Raw genomic sequence first — 20,147 nt, 5'->3', positions numbered from 1 at the left:
CTAGATCATCTGTCAAAACTGTTCGAGATACTCATTTTTTAGTCTTTTAAAATGTGGTATTACTGATTAACTTTCAAAAGTATACTAGATGATATCAACATATATTTTGTGAGAATTTCCAGATTATGGCCATAAGTGGGATGTGGTATAAAAAGCACGAGTTTTCAATATTTTTGTTGTAATAAAATAAAGAGATATAACAAATAATACATAAATATAAGAATATGTTGTGCCGTTGAAGGTAAGCTGTGATAGGTAAACATTTAGGAATACAATTATAATTAAATAAAACAGAAATATTTGTTAAGTTCTATTGAAAATTTTAAAACTTCACAAAGACCATGAATGTTATTCAAGCAGGATAAACTTTAAGATACATAGGAAAATCGAGATAATTGCATTTAAATATATTGACAATATATTTCCTTGAAAAGAATAGTAAGTTCACGCTTGTCTGGCAAACAAAGATGAAAACAAAAATGTCAGGTTTATTTTTATACATGACATACGTAAAAATAAGGTTTGGGTAGGTTCAGAAAAAAATGATGCCGTTTTAATGGGGAAAAAATTTAAAAATCACATATAAGTGCAGATTTTTAAGGAAATACACATATTTTAGTAAAAGTCTCAAGCAGTGGTGCCTTCCTCGCTCTGCAAAATCTTCAGTCCCAAAACTACGCATTCGCTTGAAACCCCTAGAATACTGTGTAACTTTCAAAAATTAAATCTTTAAATAAAGAATAACATTTACTAAAATGCAAAAAAGTATATTAGGGTCACAAATACACTAGAATACTAAAAATATTATTAATGCTTAATAAAACAGTGTTTTATTATTAATATGATCTACACTACAAATTAAGTCAGACATTGTGGGGTTGAATTTTATGTCATTCCTAAATAATAAGATATTAACACATAACACAAATTTTTCTAATTTTTTCAGGAGATAACCCCTTTATAGCTTCCCACCAGTGCTGAAATACAAGTCAATGAGCTGAGGGTAATGGGAATAACTTTGTAAATGTAAAAACACATATTTATTATGCTGATAAGGTATTTAACATTGCCAGTAATGTATGGTAAAAATCTTTGCTTTTTAGATAAATACAGTAAAACTTACGAGGGCGGAAAACTGAGGCTGGGGAAGTCTTTGGTTTTCTGCTTCCCGTGTTGAAGAGGGGGAAATCAGGTAAGCCAGCGGCAAACACAATTCCACAGTGGGGTCTCAGGGTGATACTTACTGGCACGACAATGTTGTAGTGGATGCAGAACCCTGGCTCTGAAGGAAAATACTCATCAGACACAAATCGTATCCTGATTTGATTTCCTTTAGAAATCTGTTTTCCTGGCGCAGCAGCAGAACCACACCAGCGTCCCAGTACACTTCCATCGCTGGGCTCCTCAACTTCTACAAAATCATACCTGGAACGGACAAGGGGAAGACAGAACATCAGGGTCACTTGTTTGGGTAATCAAATTTCCAGCCTGTAGTGGAATCTGCACACCCCAGCAATAAGTTCATCCAAAATTTATCTCTATAAATGTAATGACATCGTCCAAAAAAACAAAAAAAAAGACACACTAGAAAATGAGATGCCAGTTGAAGAAATGAGCCGTCCGTGCAAAATCCTCTTGTTTTGCTGCTCACACATTCCAAATGCAATGAAGAGCCACCTTTGAACTTGAGTACTGACATTCATGAGTTACTCAGCCTGGCTTCTCACAGGTGATGTGAGCTCCAACCTTGCTTCCCGCTGTCACTGCCGTTACCTTCAGGCAGTAACTCTTCCCTTGGAGGCACTTTCCCTCCTTGGCTTCCTGCCTTGTCTGTGACGCAAGACGTTCTGGAGTCACCTCAGTGTGTACAAGTCCTTCACCTCCCCCTTCGAACACCACTGCCCTGAGCGGTCTCACAGTTCTCGGCTCCCCAACACATTTCTTTTCTTTTTGTAAATAGGACTTTTCATATCGATCAATCAATCAATCTACCTATTAGTCTCTCATCTCCTTAGACAGTTAAACCCTTAAGGAAAAGAATGAACAGTTACAAATTTCCATTGAACACTTTCGTACTACGCATAGTATTACAAACATAAGAAATAAATATTTGTTTTAAACAAACGCTAACCTTCATTTGGAAGATCAGGATCAGAAGTATTTATGGAATAGTACTGTCAGCAAACAGGATGTTTTAGAAATTTCTAGAAACATTTTAGGGTGGCTCCAGGATTAGGAGTGAAACTTCTGACATTAGGAGACAAGGTCCAGAAATACTCAAAATCGCAAAGTCTTGAACATAAGTAGAGGTTGCATGCCCCCGACCTCTCAAATACCTCACCAGACATTTCATTCAGGTAACAGTCTTCCCATCACTTATGTGGGTCTGGAACTTCATGTTATCTCGTGGCTAGACACATATGTTTTGCACTGTCTAAATTTAAGCTAATATTTCCAGAAGTAGAACTGCAGCTATCAAGTAAATGAAGAGAAGATTCTCTATTTTGTTTGGAACTTTTCCAAGAGTTACTCACTCCTGTGGAGCAGGTCACCATCAGAAACACCGGTTACCTCATAGGCAGCATAACCCAGGCAATTAAACACATCCGTATTAGTCTATATCTGCAGCTATCACATTCACAGTGTCTGCTTAAGAGAAACAAGTATTTGACCACCTCTGTTTAATTTTCTAGTAAAACTATTCATCTGCATTTATGTCCTGAAATACATTATTGCAACATAAATTAGTTCTTATTATTTGAGATACATATAGTGTCCAGGCCATTATATTTATTTTGCACCTATAAATACATGATGGCTTATAAGAAATATGAATAATTTATAAAGAGTACACTGACAAACTTTTGTTAAAAGAGAAGTCTAATCAATTAATTAATTATTAGCTGTTCCTTTCAGTAAAGCGATAGAAGTCAGTAGTACAACTATGTTAGCTATCCTGTATATACACACATACATAATTTCCCCTTCTTTTTTTCTCTTTTCCCTCATCCCAGTTGCTCTTTACTTTTGAGCAGTTTCCTTTCATTTCACAGTGTCTATCATACCTCCTAATTTTTATTCACTCTTTCATGTTCTTACACTAATGAGACAATACATCACTTACACATGGAGGTCTGGTTTATTTCACTTATGAGTATGGTCCTGAGAAACTACTTTGAAGATATCAATACGTAATACAACAACCATTGTGAATTTCCTACCACTTTGTCTATAATTCGGTATTGCTTGTATTGTTCTTATGCTATTTTGTAAATGGATGTCTGTTTGTTAATACGTTTTCCTTCTTTTATTTTTAAAATAAATTTTAAAAAGGGAAGTCTGGCATGTTTAAAAACAATTACTAGATTTTTTTAAAAAGTTAAATTCTAGTGTATACCAGATAAGCAAAATAATATATTTTGTGTGGTATCGAATTCAAACAAGTAAAAAGGTGATGAAATAGGGCAAAGTATGTCACAAACTAACTATAAATCATCCTCCTAAGGAATCATCCAGAACTCTACATGTTCAGAGAGTTCGGCCTCATTCTCCACATGCATTACTTGAAGGCGAGGACATCTAACTTACAGAGATATTCGAAGGTGAAACAGCAAATGTGGAGTGCTTGAAACACTGTGGACATGGAGTTGCAATCAGTGAAGTTTTCTCCATCTCTAGCTTGTGTCCCTCCTACCCCTTAGATACCTACATTTTAAAAATAACTAGGGAATGTGAAAGCAATGAGTGAAAAAGCCTAAATTAAAAGGATAGAGAGGGTCCATGCTCCACCATACAACATAAACCAGCCAGTATCCCCTTCCCTGGAGAGAGAGAGAGAGACAAGGAAAGTAAGAGAGAGAGAGAGAGAGAGAGAGAGAGAGAGATATTGTGTGTGTGTGTGTGTGTGTGTGTGTGTGTGTGTGTGAAAGAGAGAGAGAGAGAGAGAGAGAGAGAGAGAGAGAGAGAGAGAGAGAGAGAGATGTGTGTGTGTGTGTGTGTGTGTGTGTGAGACACTGGGAAAGGTTGGGGCAGGAGTGCAGACAGTTGAGTAGAGCTGACTTAAGTAGATGTTTCAGACATACCTGGTACAAATGTTTGTAATTTTCATTGCCATCAAATGGCAGTTGTCATCTCATGATTATCTACATGGAAGACAAAGCATCTGTTCACAGAATACCCGTTTGTTCTGTGCTTGGGAGCGAAACCCGTCTTTTGTGGGTTTTCACCACTCATTCTGTAGATGTTCACGAAGCACTGACTTGGCATTACCTGCTGTGCTGGAGTCTCAGCAAACAAAGATGAAAGTATAGCCTCTCTGGCCTCAGGGTCCATAAAATACATCCGCAAGACCTCTGCTGGAACTACACTGTGCAGGACTGTGGAACACTGGTGGAGTAACTTTACACTGAGAGATTAGGGTCGAGTTACTGAGGGCTTGACATTTGTCAATGAATACTCACCGACCAGGGGCAAAAAGGGAGGGACATGGAAATGCCTTCTAGCAAGAAGTGAAATACATAGGATGTAATGCAAGAACAAAGAGATCAGGCATGGTCAGTCACGAATAGAGGAGGGGGAACAAAGAAGCAGACGGAGACCCAGGTGGAAAAGTGTGTGCAGGTGAGAGGGCTTTGGCTTTGAAGACTAAGATACAAGGATCGTACCTTCCAGGCCAACCTTGTATGCAGAAGTGGGCACAGTTTTGGAAGGTCCCAAGTTTCTTTAAAATTTTAAGTTTATTAGAACATTAGAAAGTAGAACTTCACAAAAAAATCTGGATTTGCCTTTTGTTTAAATGTGAAGATCTGGCAAGAAGAAATATCATTGGCTTTACTGTAACCCCAGGATGGCTCATCACCAAAATGGATGTGAACTCCAGGAGAGGGGTGCTTTGTTTGATTGTATGCCTTTTCCCCAGCTCCTTCAGGGCAAGCACAGAGAAGGGCTGTGCTGGTATTTGGGGAGGGGGGGCAGGAGTCCCGGCCTCCACATCAACTGAGGCTGTGGCCAAGTAGAACCGCTTGAGGTGAGCCATGTCCTATCTGGTTTTGTAAATCCTTATTCACTTTCTGTGCTTCCTTATAAAACTAAATCTCTTCCTGTATTTATATTACTAGGCCTGGTTAGCGTCTGAGTTTGCTGCCCTTGCAAGACAAAGAGAAGCCCTTGTTGCTTTCGGGAAGAGGAGGAAGACAGACATAGAATCATCGCATATTTGAGGAACGCCAGGAGCCAGTGGAGTCCCCACCCTCAGTGATGACGCAGAAGCCACAGGAAGAGGGCAGAGATAATGTCCACTGGCAGAGAAGTGGTTGGTAGCGCCCAGCGTCAAGGAAAGATCAAAGAACAGTGAAACCAAAGAGCGTCCGTCCACTGGACTTGACGGTTGTGAAGTCGTTTTCAATAAACAGACTGGGCAGAACTTATTAAATCAAAAATTCTCTGGAGAACATCTTTGAAGTAGCTATTGTAGTCCTTCAAATAGAGAAAGTATCCTAAGAGGAAAAACATCATATTCCACAAAGCAAAATTATCAAGGTACACAACTGTCTTACTACAGATAATTTTCATTTTTCTATTTTTTAAAAATGTGTTTATCTGATCAGTAACTTCTTTAAATATACTTAAACAGGGGTTTTGGCCACATGAAGGAATATCTGGGTTACAAATGCTAAGAGTTTACCAAGGAACAAATACGTCTCTGAGACCACAGCTCAGTTTTAGAGGGCCTGATGTGAAAGTCTTGAATTCGAGCTCCTCTAACCTTCTTACAGACACAAAGACCACTGTCCTGCAAAGAAAAAGGTGATGAACCCATTATTACTTATTTCCTGAAGATTCTGTACTGAATCTGAGGCCATTTAAGAAACAACCTTTGTAACAATTTCTAGATTTACAGTAATACAGCTGGCAACTAATCCTGACATGCTCATGCAAGTCTGAAGCAAATATTTACCACAGTGCTTTAAAAAATTCTACATAATTTTGCATTCCAAGAAGGTTACATGAAATGAACACCTAAAAACTTACCATGCTCTTTGTCCATAAAACAGTAAAATTTAATATATGATCCCAATTTTCACAGTAAATGAGGCATTTCAAGTTTTTTTCAAAACTACTGTCATGCAACAATATAATTCTAAAATTCTCCTAACTATTCTAATATGAACATTACAGTCATATTCAAAAGGATTAATATTTACTTATTACAGGTTTTTTTTCCTTAAAACAGCAAGTCTCCTTGTAGAAGGATACGATGACAAACATAGCCTTTTTCCCCTTTCTTTTTCTTTTTATCTCTTTTTTCTTTTTAACTGGAATTGGACTGAGGACAATGCTAACAGGCCAAACTCAGGATATCAGTGTTAGAGGCCTTCTCTCCAGCAGGCCTTGGATTTGATTTGTATTACTGTAAAAACACACTAAAACATATCAACTGAGGGTCCACCTAGGAAGTATGCCGTGCCTCATTTTTACTATCTCACAATTAAAACTAGAATGGTATATACACCACTGCTGTCTGATTTCATTTTGCCTTTGAACTCATCAAGGACATATCGCAAGGCTGGGAAAAGATTACTGCATTCAATCCAGGCACCTTCCCCGATAATTCGATTTCTTTTTGTTTTTTTTTCTGACAGAATGCCATTTGCAGAATCTGTGATTCATGCAGAAATTCATTAGTCGATGTGCTATAAAACAGAGCAAATCTCCAAACAGGAAACGAAGGGAGAAAATAATGGTGGAAAAAACTAACTGAAGGTTATAGAAAGGAAACGATTAAAGCAAGCAACATTTTACACGTAAAACGCAATCATCATTAAATTCAGAAACCTGCCCATGCTCAGATGCCTGTCCTGGAGACACACTAATCCTCACAAAACACTCTCAGGTATTAATTTTCAAGGAGCAGAATTGCCCACATCAGTGTTTAAAGGATTTACTAAGCCTATTTCACGAGCCAATCAAACACCAGTTTCTCACGGCAACTTGATACAGAGCACACCGCGCTAAGTGGTTTATAATGATCACTCCCTTTCTCTAACATACCCTTGGGGACCCGCGGAGGATTTATGTTCTTTTATGTTTAACAAACAAGTCTGGCGTTGCAGACAAAATTTTCATTCTCATGTGGGAATCTAAAAACTATAAAGAGGGGGAGGCTGTTTTCTTACTACAAAGAATTGTGAGGAGTATTCCAAAGAAGTAAATTCACTGCTAAACACAATTGTCAGACCCCAGATTTCTTCAACAAAAATAAACCAACCCTGCAAAACAGGCTGTCTCTAGCCCCCACTAACCAAAATTGTGTCAATTAAATCTACCCCATGAATTATCAACCCTGACAGTAGCGTGAAACCCTGCCAACAAATGAATGTGGATTATGAAAAGACCCAGCTCTGCAAGTGTCAACTGGAGCCTGAGCTTGTCATGAGAGGTAATAAAATTAATAAGATGACAATTATTCTACAGCTCTTATTGGCTTCTACTTCAGCTTAGGAAAATGTAACTCATCCACAGAAGAGAAGTTTTCAAATCCTGGTAGGGTACTTCTATTAAAAATAATTTGTAAAGTTAATAATTACAATTATTAAGTGATTTTTGCAGCAGGCACTTTTGGGTGGGTGCTTTTTAATTATTAACCCATTTAATCTTCACAGCAATCATAAAAAGTGGACACTGTTACTGTAACTATGTCAGAGTCACAAAATATACAAAAAGCTAAATAGTTTGGCAAAAGTTACCCCACAGTGACTAAAGGTAAAATCTCTTCAATTTTAAGAGGCCAAGTCTGGAGCCCAGGCTCTTAGGCGTTAAGCTTCACTGTTTACTATATTTTAAATATGCCTACATAACTGAAATTTCTTCATTTTGGGTCTTCAGTGCAGAGAACACGTGTGAGTTTCCTAAAATAGGCCAAATGGGCATGGTCAATCACAGACTGCAGGCCATTACATGGAAAACTCATCAGTCAACTTGGTAATTTGAGCATATATATTGTGTATATCTGTGTTGCAAATAATTTGGTAATATTTACTATTGGGCACCCTAACTCCTTCATGAAGTCTTTTAAACCTACGCAGGAAATGTGTGAGGCAAACCACCACGCACGCTGTAGAGGCTCACATAGGGCGGCAATTCTGCAAACATGAGTTCTATGCATTCCAAATGGTAACAGCTGTACGTGAAGGAAATAGCAGTTTAAAACTGTCTCATCCCTGAGCAGATGGGTAAGGAGGTAAGCCGTGAGCACTATTTACAAACCTAGAAAACATGAGGCAAAACACATGAAAGGAAAAGGTGATGCCGGAAGCTGTAAGAGACAAATACAAAAATATAATTCAGAACTAAACCTAAGGCTGCTTCTAAAAGAGAAAGAGAATCAAGAACGTACGAAGTTAGCAAAGAGCTAGGGGATTTAACCACTCTGCTCAGACAATAATAACACATTCCAAAGTTATATGTTACAAAGGTTCACGTTAATTCTCAAACAATAAATGTAATGCATCATGGACAAGTTTATATTTACTGAAACAGTGGTGAAAATGAACAGAAAAGTAACTCTAGAAGAAAGTTAAAAGATTGCCAAACATGGATTAGTTAAAAAAGATTAGGTAAAATGAGGTTTTATAGGACAGTTCTATTAGACAGTAAAGAAACATATTCCCAATTTTACGTAAGCAACTAAAAATGGCACCTAGCCTCCCAATGAATGCCAAAACATCCACAGAAAGCCTAAATCTCACATCAAAGTTCTCTGAAATGGCAGTATTTACTATTAAAAATTAAGGCCTATTTCACTCATAAGCAGAAGGAAATGCAAAAATTCCAAAACATTTAATCAAACATTATCCATCAGGGGATTAAAAGATTAATACTTTTTGACCCAGTGTGCATTTTGTTCATAAATGAAGATTAATAGAAAAATGACCCTGTAAAATATTTAAAAAGCCTGTGATAAGATTAATAAGTATTGAATTAATGTGATGTGTAATCAGCTACTTAGATAATAACTAAATAAACTGAACAGCAAGAAACTTTCAAATCACAGTGAAAATTACTTAACAGTAACTCTAAACAACATGTGAAATAAAAGTCAAGTTATTCTTACTAAAGGTAGAATAGGACAGAGCTTGTAATTCTCATCACTGATTTTGAAAATCTGAGGGGAGCAATGGCTGATTTAGTAAGAGGGAAGAAGAGAAGTTGGAACAAAATCGAGGAACACTGATCCTTCGTTAGCAATGGATTCTTTTTATTTAATTAGAGTTTTCAGACTGTTTTCCTGGGAGTGCGTGTGTGCAGCGTGTACTTGTTAGCTCTGTTCTGAGGAACTGGTGCACACACACAGCACATCTGGACCCTTGTGTGGGCTAGGCCTGGGAAAGGAGGGCCTGGGGGCCAGAAGCACGGCCAGGCTCGCCCCCAGGGAGGGTCCACACTCTGCCCACGAAGAAAGAGCTGCAGGGTTGGTGAGGCACGTGAGGTGGAGAAGAGGCGAAGCTGGCTGCACACTCACTGGTCTTTAAGACCTTCCTGGAATAAGTTACTCCAGTGAGGTGAATAAATACATCATCAATACATAAAGATCAGTGATTGACTTAAGACAGGAAAATCAGAAACTGCATAGAGAAGAATATTTTTCACAGAAACTAGAAACCACGTAGTTAAAAATCCGTCAGTGTTGGGCATGGTTGCGCATGCCTGTAATCCCAGCTCTTGGGAGGCTGAGGCAGGAGGACTGCCAAGAGTTCAAGGCCAACCTGTGAGTTCAAGGCCACAGAGTGAGTTCAAGACCAGCATGAACTACATAGTGAGACCCTGTCAAAAATAAAACAAACAAGCAAAAAAATTCATCAAGTAGAAGTGCATTACTATGCATTTTCCCCTGCTGAGAATTCTTATATCAACTCTCCAGAGACTCTTTTACAAACCAGGATAATAGTATTCACGAGTTCTCAAGGTTGTTCTGAGGATTAAATAAGAAATTAAATTTATGTTGTTTAGTGTAGTGCCCAGCAAGATACTGTTTAATATTAGGTTTGTTTTCTTTTTAAAAAAATAATTGTTGCAAATTCATCCATATACGTTACGGGCTCATGGAAGACGTCACTCCTGGAAGAGCAGACACCAAAGTTCCTCATTAAAGGCTAATTTGTGCAGGTCACTGATGGCTGAAATTGAAATGTTGCATTCACTTTGAGTAATGCTTGTGTATATTTAGAGGGTGTGACGTGATGCTCTGCACACTGCTGGTAGGGATGTAAACTACTATCGCCAGCTAGAACACAGGTACGGGGAGACGCCTCACAAAACTGCATGAAGAGCGAGAAGACCGCCTTCGGGGTATATTTTCACAGTTTTGCAATCTGCGTACTGAGGTCATATCTGCACATCATGTTCAACCCCACGCTGCTCAGACTGAAGGTGTGAGAGCAGCCTGAGTGTCTCACCACGGACAAATGGATAAAGACGTGGAAAGGGGACAGGGTGGTGCACAGGCTCGATGCAGTATCACACAAAGGTGATAAAAAGACCTTGAAGACAGGACGTCCAGTAAATGAGCTGGGAACAGGACAAAGCTGCATAATCTCATTTGTATGTGGAATCTTTTTTAAAATAAGTCACTCTCACAGACACAGAGTAGAAAGATGATTGGCCGAGGCTGCGAGGGTGGGAGGGGAAATGTCGCTCAGCATGTGCGGAGCATGGCCCAGCCGGGGCAGCACTGCAGGGCCTGTGCTGCATGGTCGGCGGAGAGAGGGCTGTCTGAAGGGATCGCTGAGACCCCAGGACCGGCCCCGTGGGCTGCGGGTTGTGGCGGTCGCTGTCCTACATCCAACCAGAGCAACATCAGATTGGACACAACGCTACTATTACCAACGCTTCCTTTCATCGCAGTACCCAGTAGATGCACAAGGAGGTGACCTGAGTCCTAAGCGTGTAATTTTTGTGTCTGCATTTTCTGACAGGTACAGAGATGGTGCTGACTTCATGAACGGTGTGGAAATTAAATCATGAAGGTGTAAAAAGTGCTCACCTCCCTGTTCAGATTTTCTTTCCTGGTGTGCACCAGTTCCCGGGGCGGGTGAGACCCAGCCACAGTCAGCAGCTGCCTGGATGCTACGCTTGGAGCAACCTCACCTGCATCACTCTGCCCTGACGGGAACTGTGCCAAACGTTACCGGTGCCTGCCTCTCCGTCAGCTTGGTGGTTGTTTCCTGAGAAACAAAGTCCTCTGGTGCATGCTGCTAGTAAGTCAGCATAGCTAGACTCATGTTCTCTCACCTAAGGCATCACTTCCTTGCCGTCTCTCTTGGAATGGTTTTAGTGTCATTACCACGGAGGCCTCCCCAGGTGACGCTTTGTGCTGTGTGGTTATTTATTAACTGTACGTTGTGTGAGTCCCCGTGAGTCACAATTAAGTAACAGCTTGTATTAATGACAGAGGAAACTTTGTTGTGTGTGCCAGCAAATGAATCAGCGCAGTCCGTACTGAAAGCAAGCTGAGGAAGTAAGTTTAAGACACGAAGCAAACCTGTGTAGAGTAGGCAAAATATTTCTCTCCTGGATCACTACCTTGATGTTCCCCTTCTTCCTTCAGGATATAGGGAAGAACTGCAGGGGCAGCGTTCTAGTTCTCGTAGAAGTAGATGACTTCGGGGTAGGGTATGTTCTCCACCGATGAATGTCCACTCCTAGATTAGGCTACCCAGGAACACTGGGACGAAAAGGGATATTTCAGGTATTACGTAAGGACATCATCACTTCAGGCGCAGAGCAAGGGCTGTGAGCACCCTGTCTCAGCTCCTCAACAGAAGGCTGCTCCCAGCGCAGTCTATGAGGTACCGGAAGGGATGCTATAGGTTCTTCCTCTGGATATTGTTTGGGTCCCAGCCAAGCTCCATTCTCCGAGTAGCTGAATGCCATCGCGTATACCTATCTATACATGGTCTGACCATGCTAGCGTGGTAGTTTCAGGTCAATGAGCAATTTTTGATGACTACAAAGGGACTTCTTTTTTGTTTAAACAGATGATGAGTCAAGTTTTTATTATTGTTCTCATTCATCAAGACATTTTTACTTACTACATGTGAGGTTCTTGTGTGTTTTTTAAATATCCTTCCTCGTTTGCAAATGAGAAGGCATTTTAGATATGGACTTATCTAAAGCTGAGAAAAATAAGTAGTGTGATGGTAAACTCGGACAGGACTCCGGCACTGCTTTTCAAAGCATTGTCATGAGTTCAGGCCTGATTTTAAAGGAGAACATTTAAACAGCAGCATTCGCATTTTAAAAGATTCATCTACTTGGATATATGAACTGACTTACTGCTAATGAGTGTGAAAGTGATAAAAAAAACCAGTTTGCTTTAGAATAGACCAAAATAACAAGAAAACATTCTTCTTTTCAGATATTAGAGAATGTTAGGGACAATTTCTGAATATGAATCTTTAAAAAAACTCTATTTTAAGCAGACCTACTTTTAGAATATCTATTTCATAACAAAATTATTTCTCATAAATGTATCAGAAAAAGTACCCTATGAAGTTTAAAAGGAATTTCAGGTCATTTAGCATAATTATTCTAACCATAACTTCAGTAAGAACAAATCTGCAGATATATATTTAAACAAATGCAAGTAGATCAGCAGAGCTTTTCAAACTGTTGGTGGATATTTTCTTTTCTTTTTTTCTTTTTCTTTCTTTCATTTTTTGTGCCGGGATAGAACCAAGACCTTAAACATGCTAAACATACTTGTACCACTGAACTATACCCTCAGCAGGGGTGGTTATGGAAGGTGACCGGTGTTCCCTACCGAAGGGCTCCAGGCCTTGCTCCTTATCAAATGGAAATACCAACCAGTGTGGTTCCAGGAGCAACCACACCAGGAGAGGTCAGAAAGAAGATGCTAGGTGAATGTAAAGTGTTACTCCCTAAACCCAGCGATTCTCCAAACTTTCTAGTTTCTCACTCACTTCTGTAGCTTAAGGTATGAGAATGTCTCCAACAACTACCAAGAACTTTGACTGCTTGTTTACTTGTTTTTTCTACCTTTTCTTCAGTTATCACTAAATAAACATATGTATATATGAAGTGCAGGTTTATATGCAGAAGGGCATATAATGTATACATAGAAATATATGTGTTTGTGTGTATTGAAGGTACACGTATTTAGGAGTACAAATCGAACAGGTAAAACACTTAACATCACTTTGATTTTTATATTTTATAAACATATATAACATATATACAATATCTTTATATTTTAGGCTTCATTTTATATTGCCTCCTATGGAATATACTTTAAGAATATGCATTATCCATTTTAAAATTACTCTTTTGAAATACTTTAAATGTCATAAGAAATATGCAGACTATAGAAGTGGAGTTAGGTAAAGGTGGTATAAAAATTTTTAACGTAAGATTTATTTAGCAATTTTAATAAACTCCTGTTTCACTTGACAATGGGAACCTATGGAGATGATTAAAATAAAGTAATGGAAACTTAGTGAAGCATACATAATACTTTCTGTGACTTCAAATCTTGACGAAGAAAATAATTTAACTTCTTAAATGTGAAATTTGGAGTTTCAAAAATCAGGTAAACAATTTTTCCTTTCACGGCACATGTAAAGAGTATGAAAGCAGCTGTGTTTTCTAGGGTCATTAGTCACTTTTATTTCCACTGACAAAGTATTGACGGGATTACATTTTTTTTTTCACAGAAACTGATAAGAGAAGGAGGATTCTAGAACAACAATAAAAAGGCTGTCTTCACGAGAAACAAAGCAAAACCAAACAAAATCTTCCTACGAATGGAAGCAGTTCAGATTATTAGACGATCTGATCGTAGTGTAACAGGTCCTGCTCAGGCCATGACTTCATGGTTTGCAAGATGAGAAAGGAAAGAAGAATCTCTAGGCTTAGAGCCCACTTGGCTAAACCACCTTCCTAGGCAATATCCCCAGGCAGGGGTTACTTGGCCCTAGGGTTATTTTCTTTTCCTCTTCTCACTTTAAAAATTTTCCACTTGCTTTCCCTTCCTTTCCTTATCCTGTTAAAATCACCCCTTCAAGGTGTTTTCACTCGCAGGAACCCCAGCATATTTTTTTCATAGCTTCCTGTGCTACCAGGAAACTCAGCAGTTTTTAGCAGTTTAAATGCATCACCCTCTTCATTTCCTCTTTTGCTCCAGATGTTTTCTCTGAGATTTCCTGCTCCTTGATGAAAGAGGCAGGATAGCTTTTAAATCAGAATTATTATTAGCACATGACTTCTCACGTGTTTTTAACCAATTTTTATCTACCCATTTATTCCACTGAGTTTCAATTTCCCTTGCTGCAAGTACCAAGAATCAGTGATCTATCATTTCCTCATTTTATGAATCTTATATATAGGACAATATCAGTAAAATAAGTACAAGGGCCTCAAATCATGATTACATACTATCATGCAGTCTTAACAGAACCAGATAGAAAGGAAGCCTTAGTAGGTGAGAAACCTGTCTGCAAAGTTGTGATCAGTAAGTAAGCAAAAGTGAGGGCCAGCCACAGAAGGGTCCGTTTGTAGCAATTTATGTACTCTAATTTCAATTCCTTGGCTATGTAGGTTTTCACTTAAATTAGAGTTGAGGACATGAGCAGTATACATTTGTCTTAAAATACTATGGGATGAAGATAATTCTAAAGGTCAGCTCAGCACACAGCTGCTTCTCAAAGGTGAGGACCATGCTGGGCTGGTGGGAGAACTGAAGATCCTCACTCTGGGGAGAAGAGGCGGAGGCAAAGCAGCTCGCAGCCCTCCCCACCCTGTGCTAACCTCTGCTCAGGGATCTGAGGAAGCACAAGACATTCCAGGCGCCTTGTGGGGCTGCGGGCGGCTGAGGAACTGTGCGCTCCGTGGGGCTTTCATCACCGTGAACCTCAACCTGGGCGAGACGGCGGACTTCCCAAAGGGCGGAGATGATCCCATTTTCTGGTACCACAGCTGCAGCAGTCATAGCCCTGTCATAGGTCAAGCACGTATTTGCATCACCACATTATGACTAATAGGTTCCAGGCATACCAGCCCGCCTGCGCAGGACATTTGCTGGACACTCTTAGAGACTGTAGGACAGCACCATGAAGGACTGCGTGCTCCGTACTTTACATGGTGAGCAAACCCCTCATCGCCAACAGTGCCACCTTCGCTCCTGTGCTGGGCACGCTTTCACTTCGGATTCCAGCTAAATCCTGCCTCCTCGGAGCAGCCCCCTGCCTCACAGGCAGAAGCTGGGACATCTTGCAAACTTGCCTCTGCCATGACCATGCCTATTGTGAATTCTATTTTTTGGATGGCCACCCCTTCACTCTTCATTCCTCTCTGGTGGCTAGAGGCTCAGCTGATAATTTTTGTATCCTCCATTCTCAGTGCGGTATCATGCTCACCATGTTGAGTGAGTGAACTCACACACGCACTTGTACCCAGCATGGTTTCATGACACACGCAGACACACGTCTGTCTGGGAGGCGCCCACACAGCAGGGCAGGCAGCCGTATGGCAACAGCAATGGTACTCTTGAATTTTCTCACTCACCTCCCAATTCTGTCTATTCATATGAAGTATAATTACGCTAAATTTTCTCAAAAATAACTGCAAGTGGCTTTTTAAAAAATGAGGATGCTAGGCTCTACTCAGAGTAATGAATTACCCATAGTTCTTTGGGAATTCATGGTAACGTTAACCTTCATCATGAGAATCTCACACAGTCACTGTTACCATGGGGAGCACTCTGATTTGCCGTGCACATTGACTAGGGTAGCTTCACACTGCTTATGCAACTTGCTGTATTTTAATTCTGTGGTGTGGAAATCTTTGTTGCAAACATGCCTCTAACTAAGGACATTATCATATTGCAATGGAAACTCAGCCCACTGAGGCCGCACTCTTCTAGTCAGTCCTTGGTGGAAGGCACTGTTCTGAACAAGGACCAGAAAGCAATACTAATTAAATATTCACAAGTACAGTTAGACCTTACGGTTCTTTTTAATCATTCCATTTATGTGACTTTTTGGAGGAAATAACAACAATGTAGTTAGCTTTTTTCCTGACTTTTCTCACTCCCTACATAGATTAATGAATTCTGAGCTGATACTGACTAATTCCAGTCACACACAGTCACCATACAAACTGCTGCTTCAAACACTTTTGCTATTCCAAATGTTTTTGTCTACATCCTCTGTGTTGAAATCTCATTATTCCAGCCTTCATTAACATAATACAAATTATTCCGACAGCCTCCCAGAGGACCTCTAGAATCAGTCTTCTCTTCCTCCCTGAGCACACACATCTCACTACACCCGAGGGCTTATCTCTGTTGAAATCAGGCCCTGTTTATCATGCCACTTTCCTGAAGCAGGCTAAATGCAAGCAGTGTAAGCTGTGCACATAATCTTTACTAGTTAGTTGCTTTTTTGGCTATGAAATCAAGACCATCAATAGTATCCTTTTCAGTTAATGTGATACATTTAATTCTGGGTTATATGTCGGTGTCTGGGAAACTTGGTCCATATAAGCCTGCTATGGAAAAACTGACCGCTGCTCCATGCACACCTCAAGTCACATTCGGAGTCATCTCAGCTACAGGCACCTTCTAGTGGCAATTTGATGCAGGTGAAGATCAACCCTGAAGGTTCCCAGTAGCCAGCCTGGAGAAGCCATCCTCTATCAGGCTGTCCTCTTCTGTTCAGTCTTCTGTATTGTGTGATCAGATTTCCTCCCTGTTACAAAATGCCTGAGGGAACTCACTTAGAAAAGATACTCAGGCTCTCAGTTCTGGAGGATCCAGTCCATGGCTGACCCATGAGTTTTAGCCTTGTGGGCCAGCACATAACAGCAGGAGTGCATGGAGGAGCAAAACCACTTATACCAGGAACAGAGAAGACAGGGCAGGGCCCACAGTCCTCTGCCTGGGCACCTGCCCCCTGGCCTAAGCACCTCCTTTTGTGCCCTGCCACCTCAGGTTTCCACCAGTGATGTCCCCCATAGGCCTTTAGGGGTTGTCCCATCCAAGCCATGTCATATGCTTTTGAAGTATTATATACTCTTTCCACAGCACTTCCTTTCACCTAATTTTGTTTCTTGCTTTTGTTTCACCAGCGCGGGTGTCACTGGCAAGTTTAGATGTCCCCTGAGGTCAGAGATTCCATTAATGATTGTCCTTGGGCTCTCAGTCTTCCTTCCAGTTAGGGAATGTCCAATACAGATACTAATTATCTGATTACAGGAGAGTGCACTGTAATATCACCCAGCTTCAGCAAAACCACAGCACAGGTGAATTTTACATAAATTTGCAAAGATTTGGGGGCCTCCAATTCCTATTAAATTGTTCGAAGTTGGGATTATATGCTATAAACAATGCCCGCATTACTGTTAACATTATCCAAAAGGAAATAAATCATAGTATTCCTGTGAACATTATGGCATTAAGGAAAAATTTATAATTTTGAACAAAGGGTTCTTTTTACTTAGTTCTATCTTAAACAGGTAAGACAATGATAATTTTTTTGTCTAGTAAGTAATATAACTAGCAGTAGGGACAATGATTTTTCTATTCTTACATAATCCCACACTGTAGGGGAAGGCTGTGGATTCTATCTCCTCCCCTTACTAGGCTGGTCAACTTAGACAATTTTCATTTCTCATTTCACCCTGTTCACTCTCACAAAAGGGAAAAACAATAATTTTATGTAAGGTCACTCAGGTGGAGTGCAAACAAACTTCTCCTAGAAGTAGAGAAGAGCGGTGGTTACTACAGATTGGAGAGGGGAAAATGGAAAAACAGGAGAGGAGAAGTTACTCAATGGTACAAAGTTGCCAGTAGGAGGAAAAAATTCTAATGTTTCCTTACACAGTAGGGTAAACACAGTGAACAGCAGTGTAATGTATATTTCAAAATAGTCAGAATAGGGGATTTCTAATGATCTTGCCACAAAGAAATGATGAAGGTTTGAGACAATGTTTGTACTAATTAACCTGATTTGATCACGGAATAATGCATATGTCTTACAGTTGTAGACTGTATCCTATGAAAACATGTACAATTAGTGTAATTCAAAAACAACAACTATAGCTACCAGCATGAAAGGTTGCTGAATGTTGAGAGCTGTCACAGGTAAATAACCTCGTGCAAGTCGTGGTAAGCAATAGGGGCATAACAAACCGTAGGACTTACAACATGGCATTTTTCTCTTGGGTTCTCTTCTCCACCTCTCAGGAACTTAATAGAATCACAAAGAAATGTATCTAAAAGACAGCAACACCCAGACAACATCGTTTTTCCTCCCTCCTTTTTTCCTTCCACCCTCTTTTCGCTTCACCTCCCCTCTCTGCTCTCCTCTCCTCAAAAAACTCGGTGATTTCTGGACCTTCATTGTTACCACGTGGGAAATGCTTCATGTTACAGATCTTGAGCTACCTACAAGTATCTGCACCCTGCTAAGCCTAAAAGAGAAGGATCACAGTCTGCAACACGATGTCAAACTATTACATTCACATTTTAGAAGTCTTAATCTAGATACATAGTAGGTAAACTGTGATTAGAGAGATTTACCCACCTGGAAATATGCTCTAATAACACAGTGCAGGTTTCATTTCCACTGAGATTAACCTCAATGCCTCAGCAAAAACATTGCCTACCACAATCCCATGAAATAATTTTAGAAGCAATAAATTATGACTGGTTCCATTTACACAAATATTTTGATATCACGAGCTAGCTTGCTTATTCAAACTGACCGGCAGAGATGGAAAGTTGCAGATAGAAAGGTCAAGAAAGAGATGATGTTTTTGACGTTAGTGTGGGGGCTTTCTGCTGAGAAAGGAGTAGGGGTTAAATCAGCTGCCACATGGAAAAACAATCTAGACCTCTCCGCAGACACTGAAGAAGGCGGACTTGAGAAGTGAACATTTATTTAGGCATTTTCCAAGTGCTTAAGACAGCTCTGAGGAAGAACTTCTGGGGGGCCACATCTTTGGGCAGAGAATTTCAGTGTGATGTGGGTAATTGGTAATTCCTTCATTACTTCATAAAGAGCTACAGCATAATGGACCAATCAAAACATTCTCCTTTGCTTTCATTGCACTGAGGAATTTTTCATGATCTGGAGTCACGTGGCTAAGACTTTGAAAATAACAACAAGACTTGGACATTTTAACTGGTTTTTAAGCAGAGAGATGTTTTATCACATGAGACTTCACTTAAAGATTTATCATGTTGAGCTTCATTTACAGGTTCTCACAGCTCAAAAATAAACAGGAAGGAACTGAGCTAGGTAAGACGTCACTGTAATCACTTAGTAAGGGCGGATCTGGTATGGAGTGACAAAGGAACGGGGTGAGGCTGTTAAGGCAGCAGCATTTCCCGAAAACTGTTCTTACTAAAGTGATTCCAACAGGGGGTTTATCAACTCATTAGGTATTTACCATTAAAAGCTGATTTTGAATTAAAATGGATATAACCCAGGAGATTATTTATGAATTAATGGCTTCACAAACCTCAACAACGCTATCTTCAGTTTTACTATTTTCAAAGAATTTCCCTAACAGTGTTCAGATAAAACAAGGTTAGTGTTCCTGTAAATTTGAGGCTGGTCAAGGAAACACAGTTGTTTCAGTGTTACAAGGGATGTGAATCTTTATGAAACCCAACCCCTTTATTATGTTTTAGTATATCATAGTAGAAAAAGCAAATTAATTTAACCAGAGTCGTACTACTAGTGACAGAACAGGGCTTGAGCAGGCACTGTCTAAGCAGGGGCTGTTGCTAGGAAATTGGAGTCTCTCCCGTAAGTAAGTTGTCAGTTCGTCCCTATCACAACTTCCAGGCAATCGGTATGTGACCTGGAGCAAACCGTCATTATTCCTCTTAGCAGTCCAGATAGCGCTGGGATTGAAAACTGAACTCAGGATTTTCCCTTCGTACGACATGAGAATCTTTTTCCCTCAGGGTGACTTCCGAGATTTTAATAACCAAGATCAGGACATAAACATCCACTGTGACCAGCACTCAATCCCAGGGAAGCTGTAAGCAAGCCATAACTGCAGCAGTATCTTCAGCAGGTGGCATGAAAGTGAGATAAAGCATTCCCCTTATTTGACCTCAT

At 40.0% G+C, this 20,147-nt stretch overlaps 1 protein-coding gene across 4 annotated transcripts in view; it reads right to left on the bottom strand.

Annotated features, from left to right (window-relative positions):
• Positions 1-20,147, bottom strand: part of Pdgfc (platelet derived growth factor C) — a 181,942-nt gene that overhangs the window by 48,038 nt on the left and 113,757 nt on the right. For all 4 annotated transcript variants that reach the window (XM_013522909.1, XM_013522907.1, XM_005400945.2 and 1 more), the window contains one exon: positions 1,245-1,425. In XM_013522909.1, the coding sequence (XP_013378363.1) occupies positions 1,245-1,425 (181 nt within the window). The remainder of the gene's footprint in view (positions 1-1,244; positions 1,426-20,147) is intronic.

The sequence above is a fragment of the Chinchilla lanigera genome, unplaced genomic scaffold (genome assembly GCF_000276665.1).
Source record: "Chinchilla lanigera isolate Chin_1 unplaced genomic scaffold, ChiLan1.0 scaffold00070, whole genome shotgun sequence".
In the NCBI taxonomy this organism is placed as follows: domain Eukaryota; kingdom Metazoa; phylum Chordata; class Mammalia; order Rodentia; family Chinchillidae; genus Chinchilla; species Chinchilla lanigera.
Note: the sequence above shows the minus strand (reverse complement) of the source record. Positions and strands in the feature narration are given on the sequence as shown.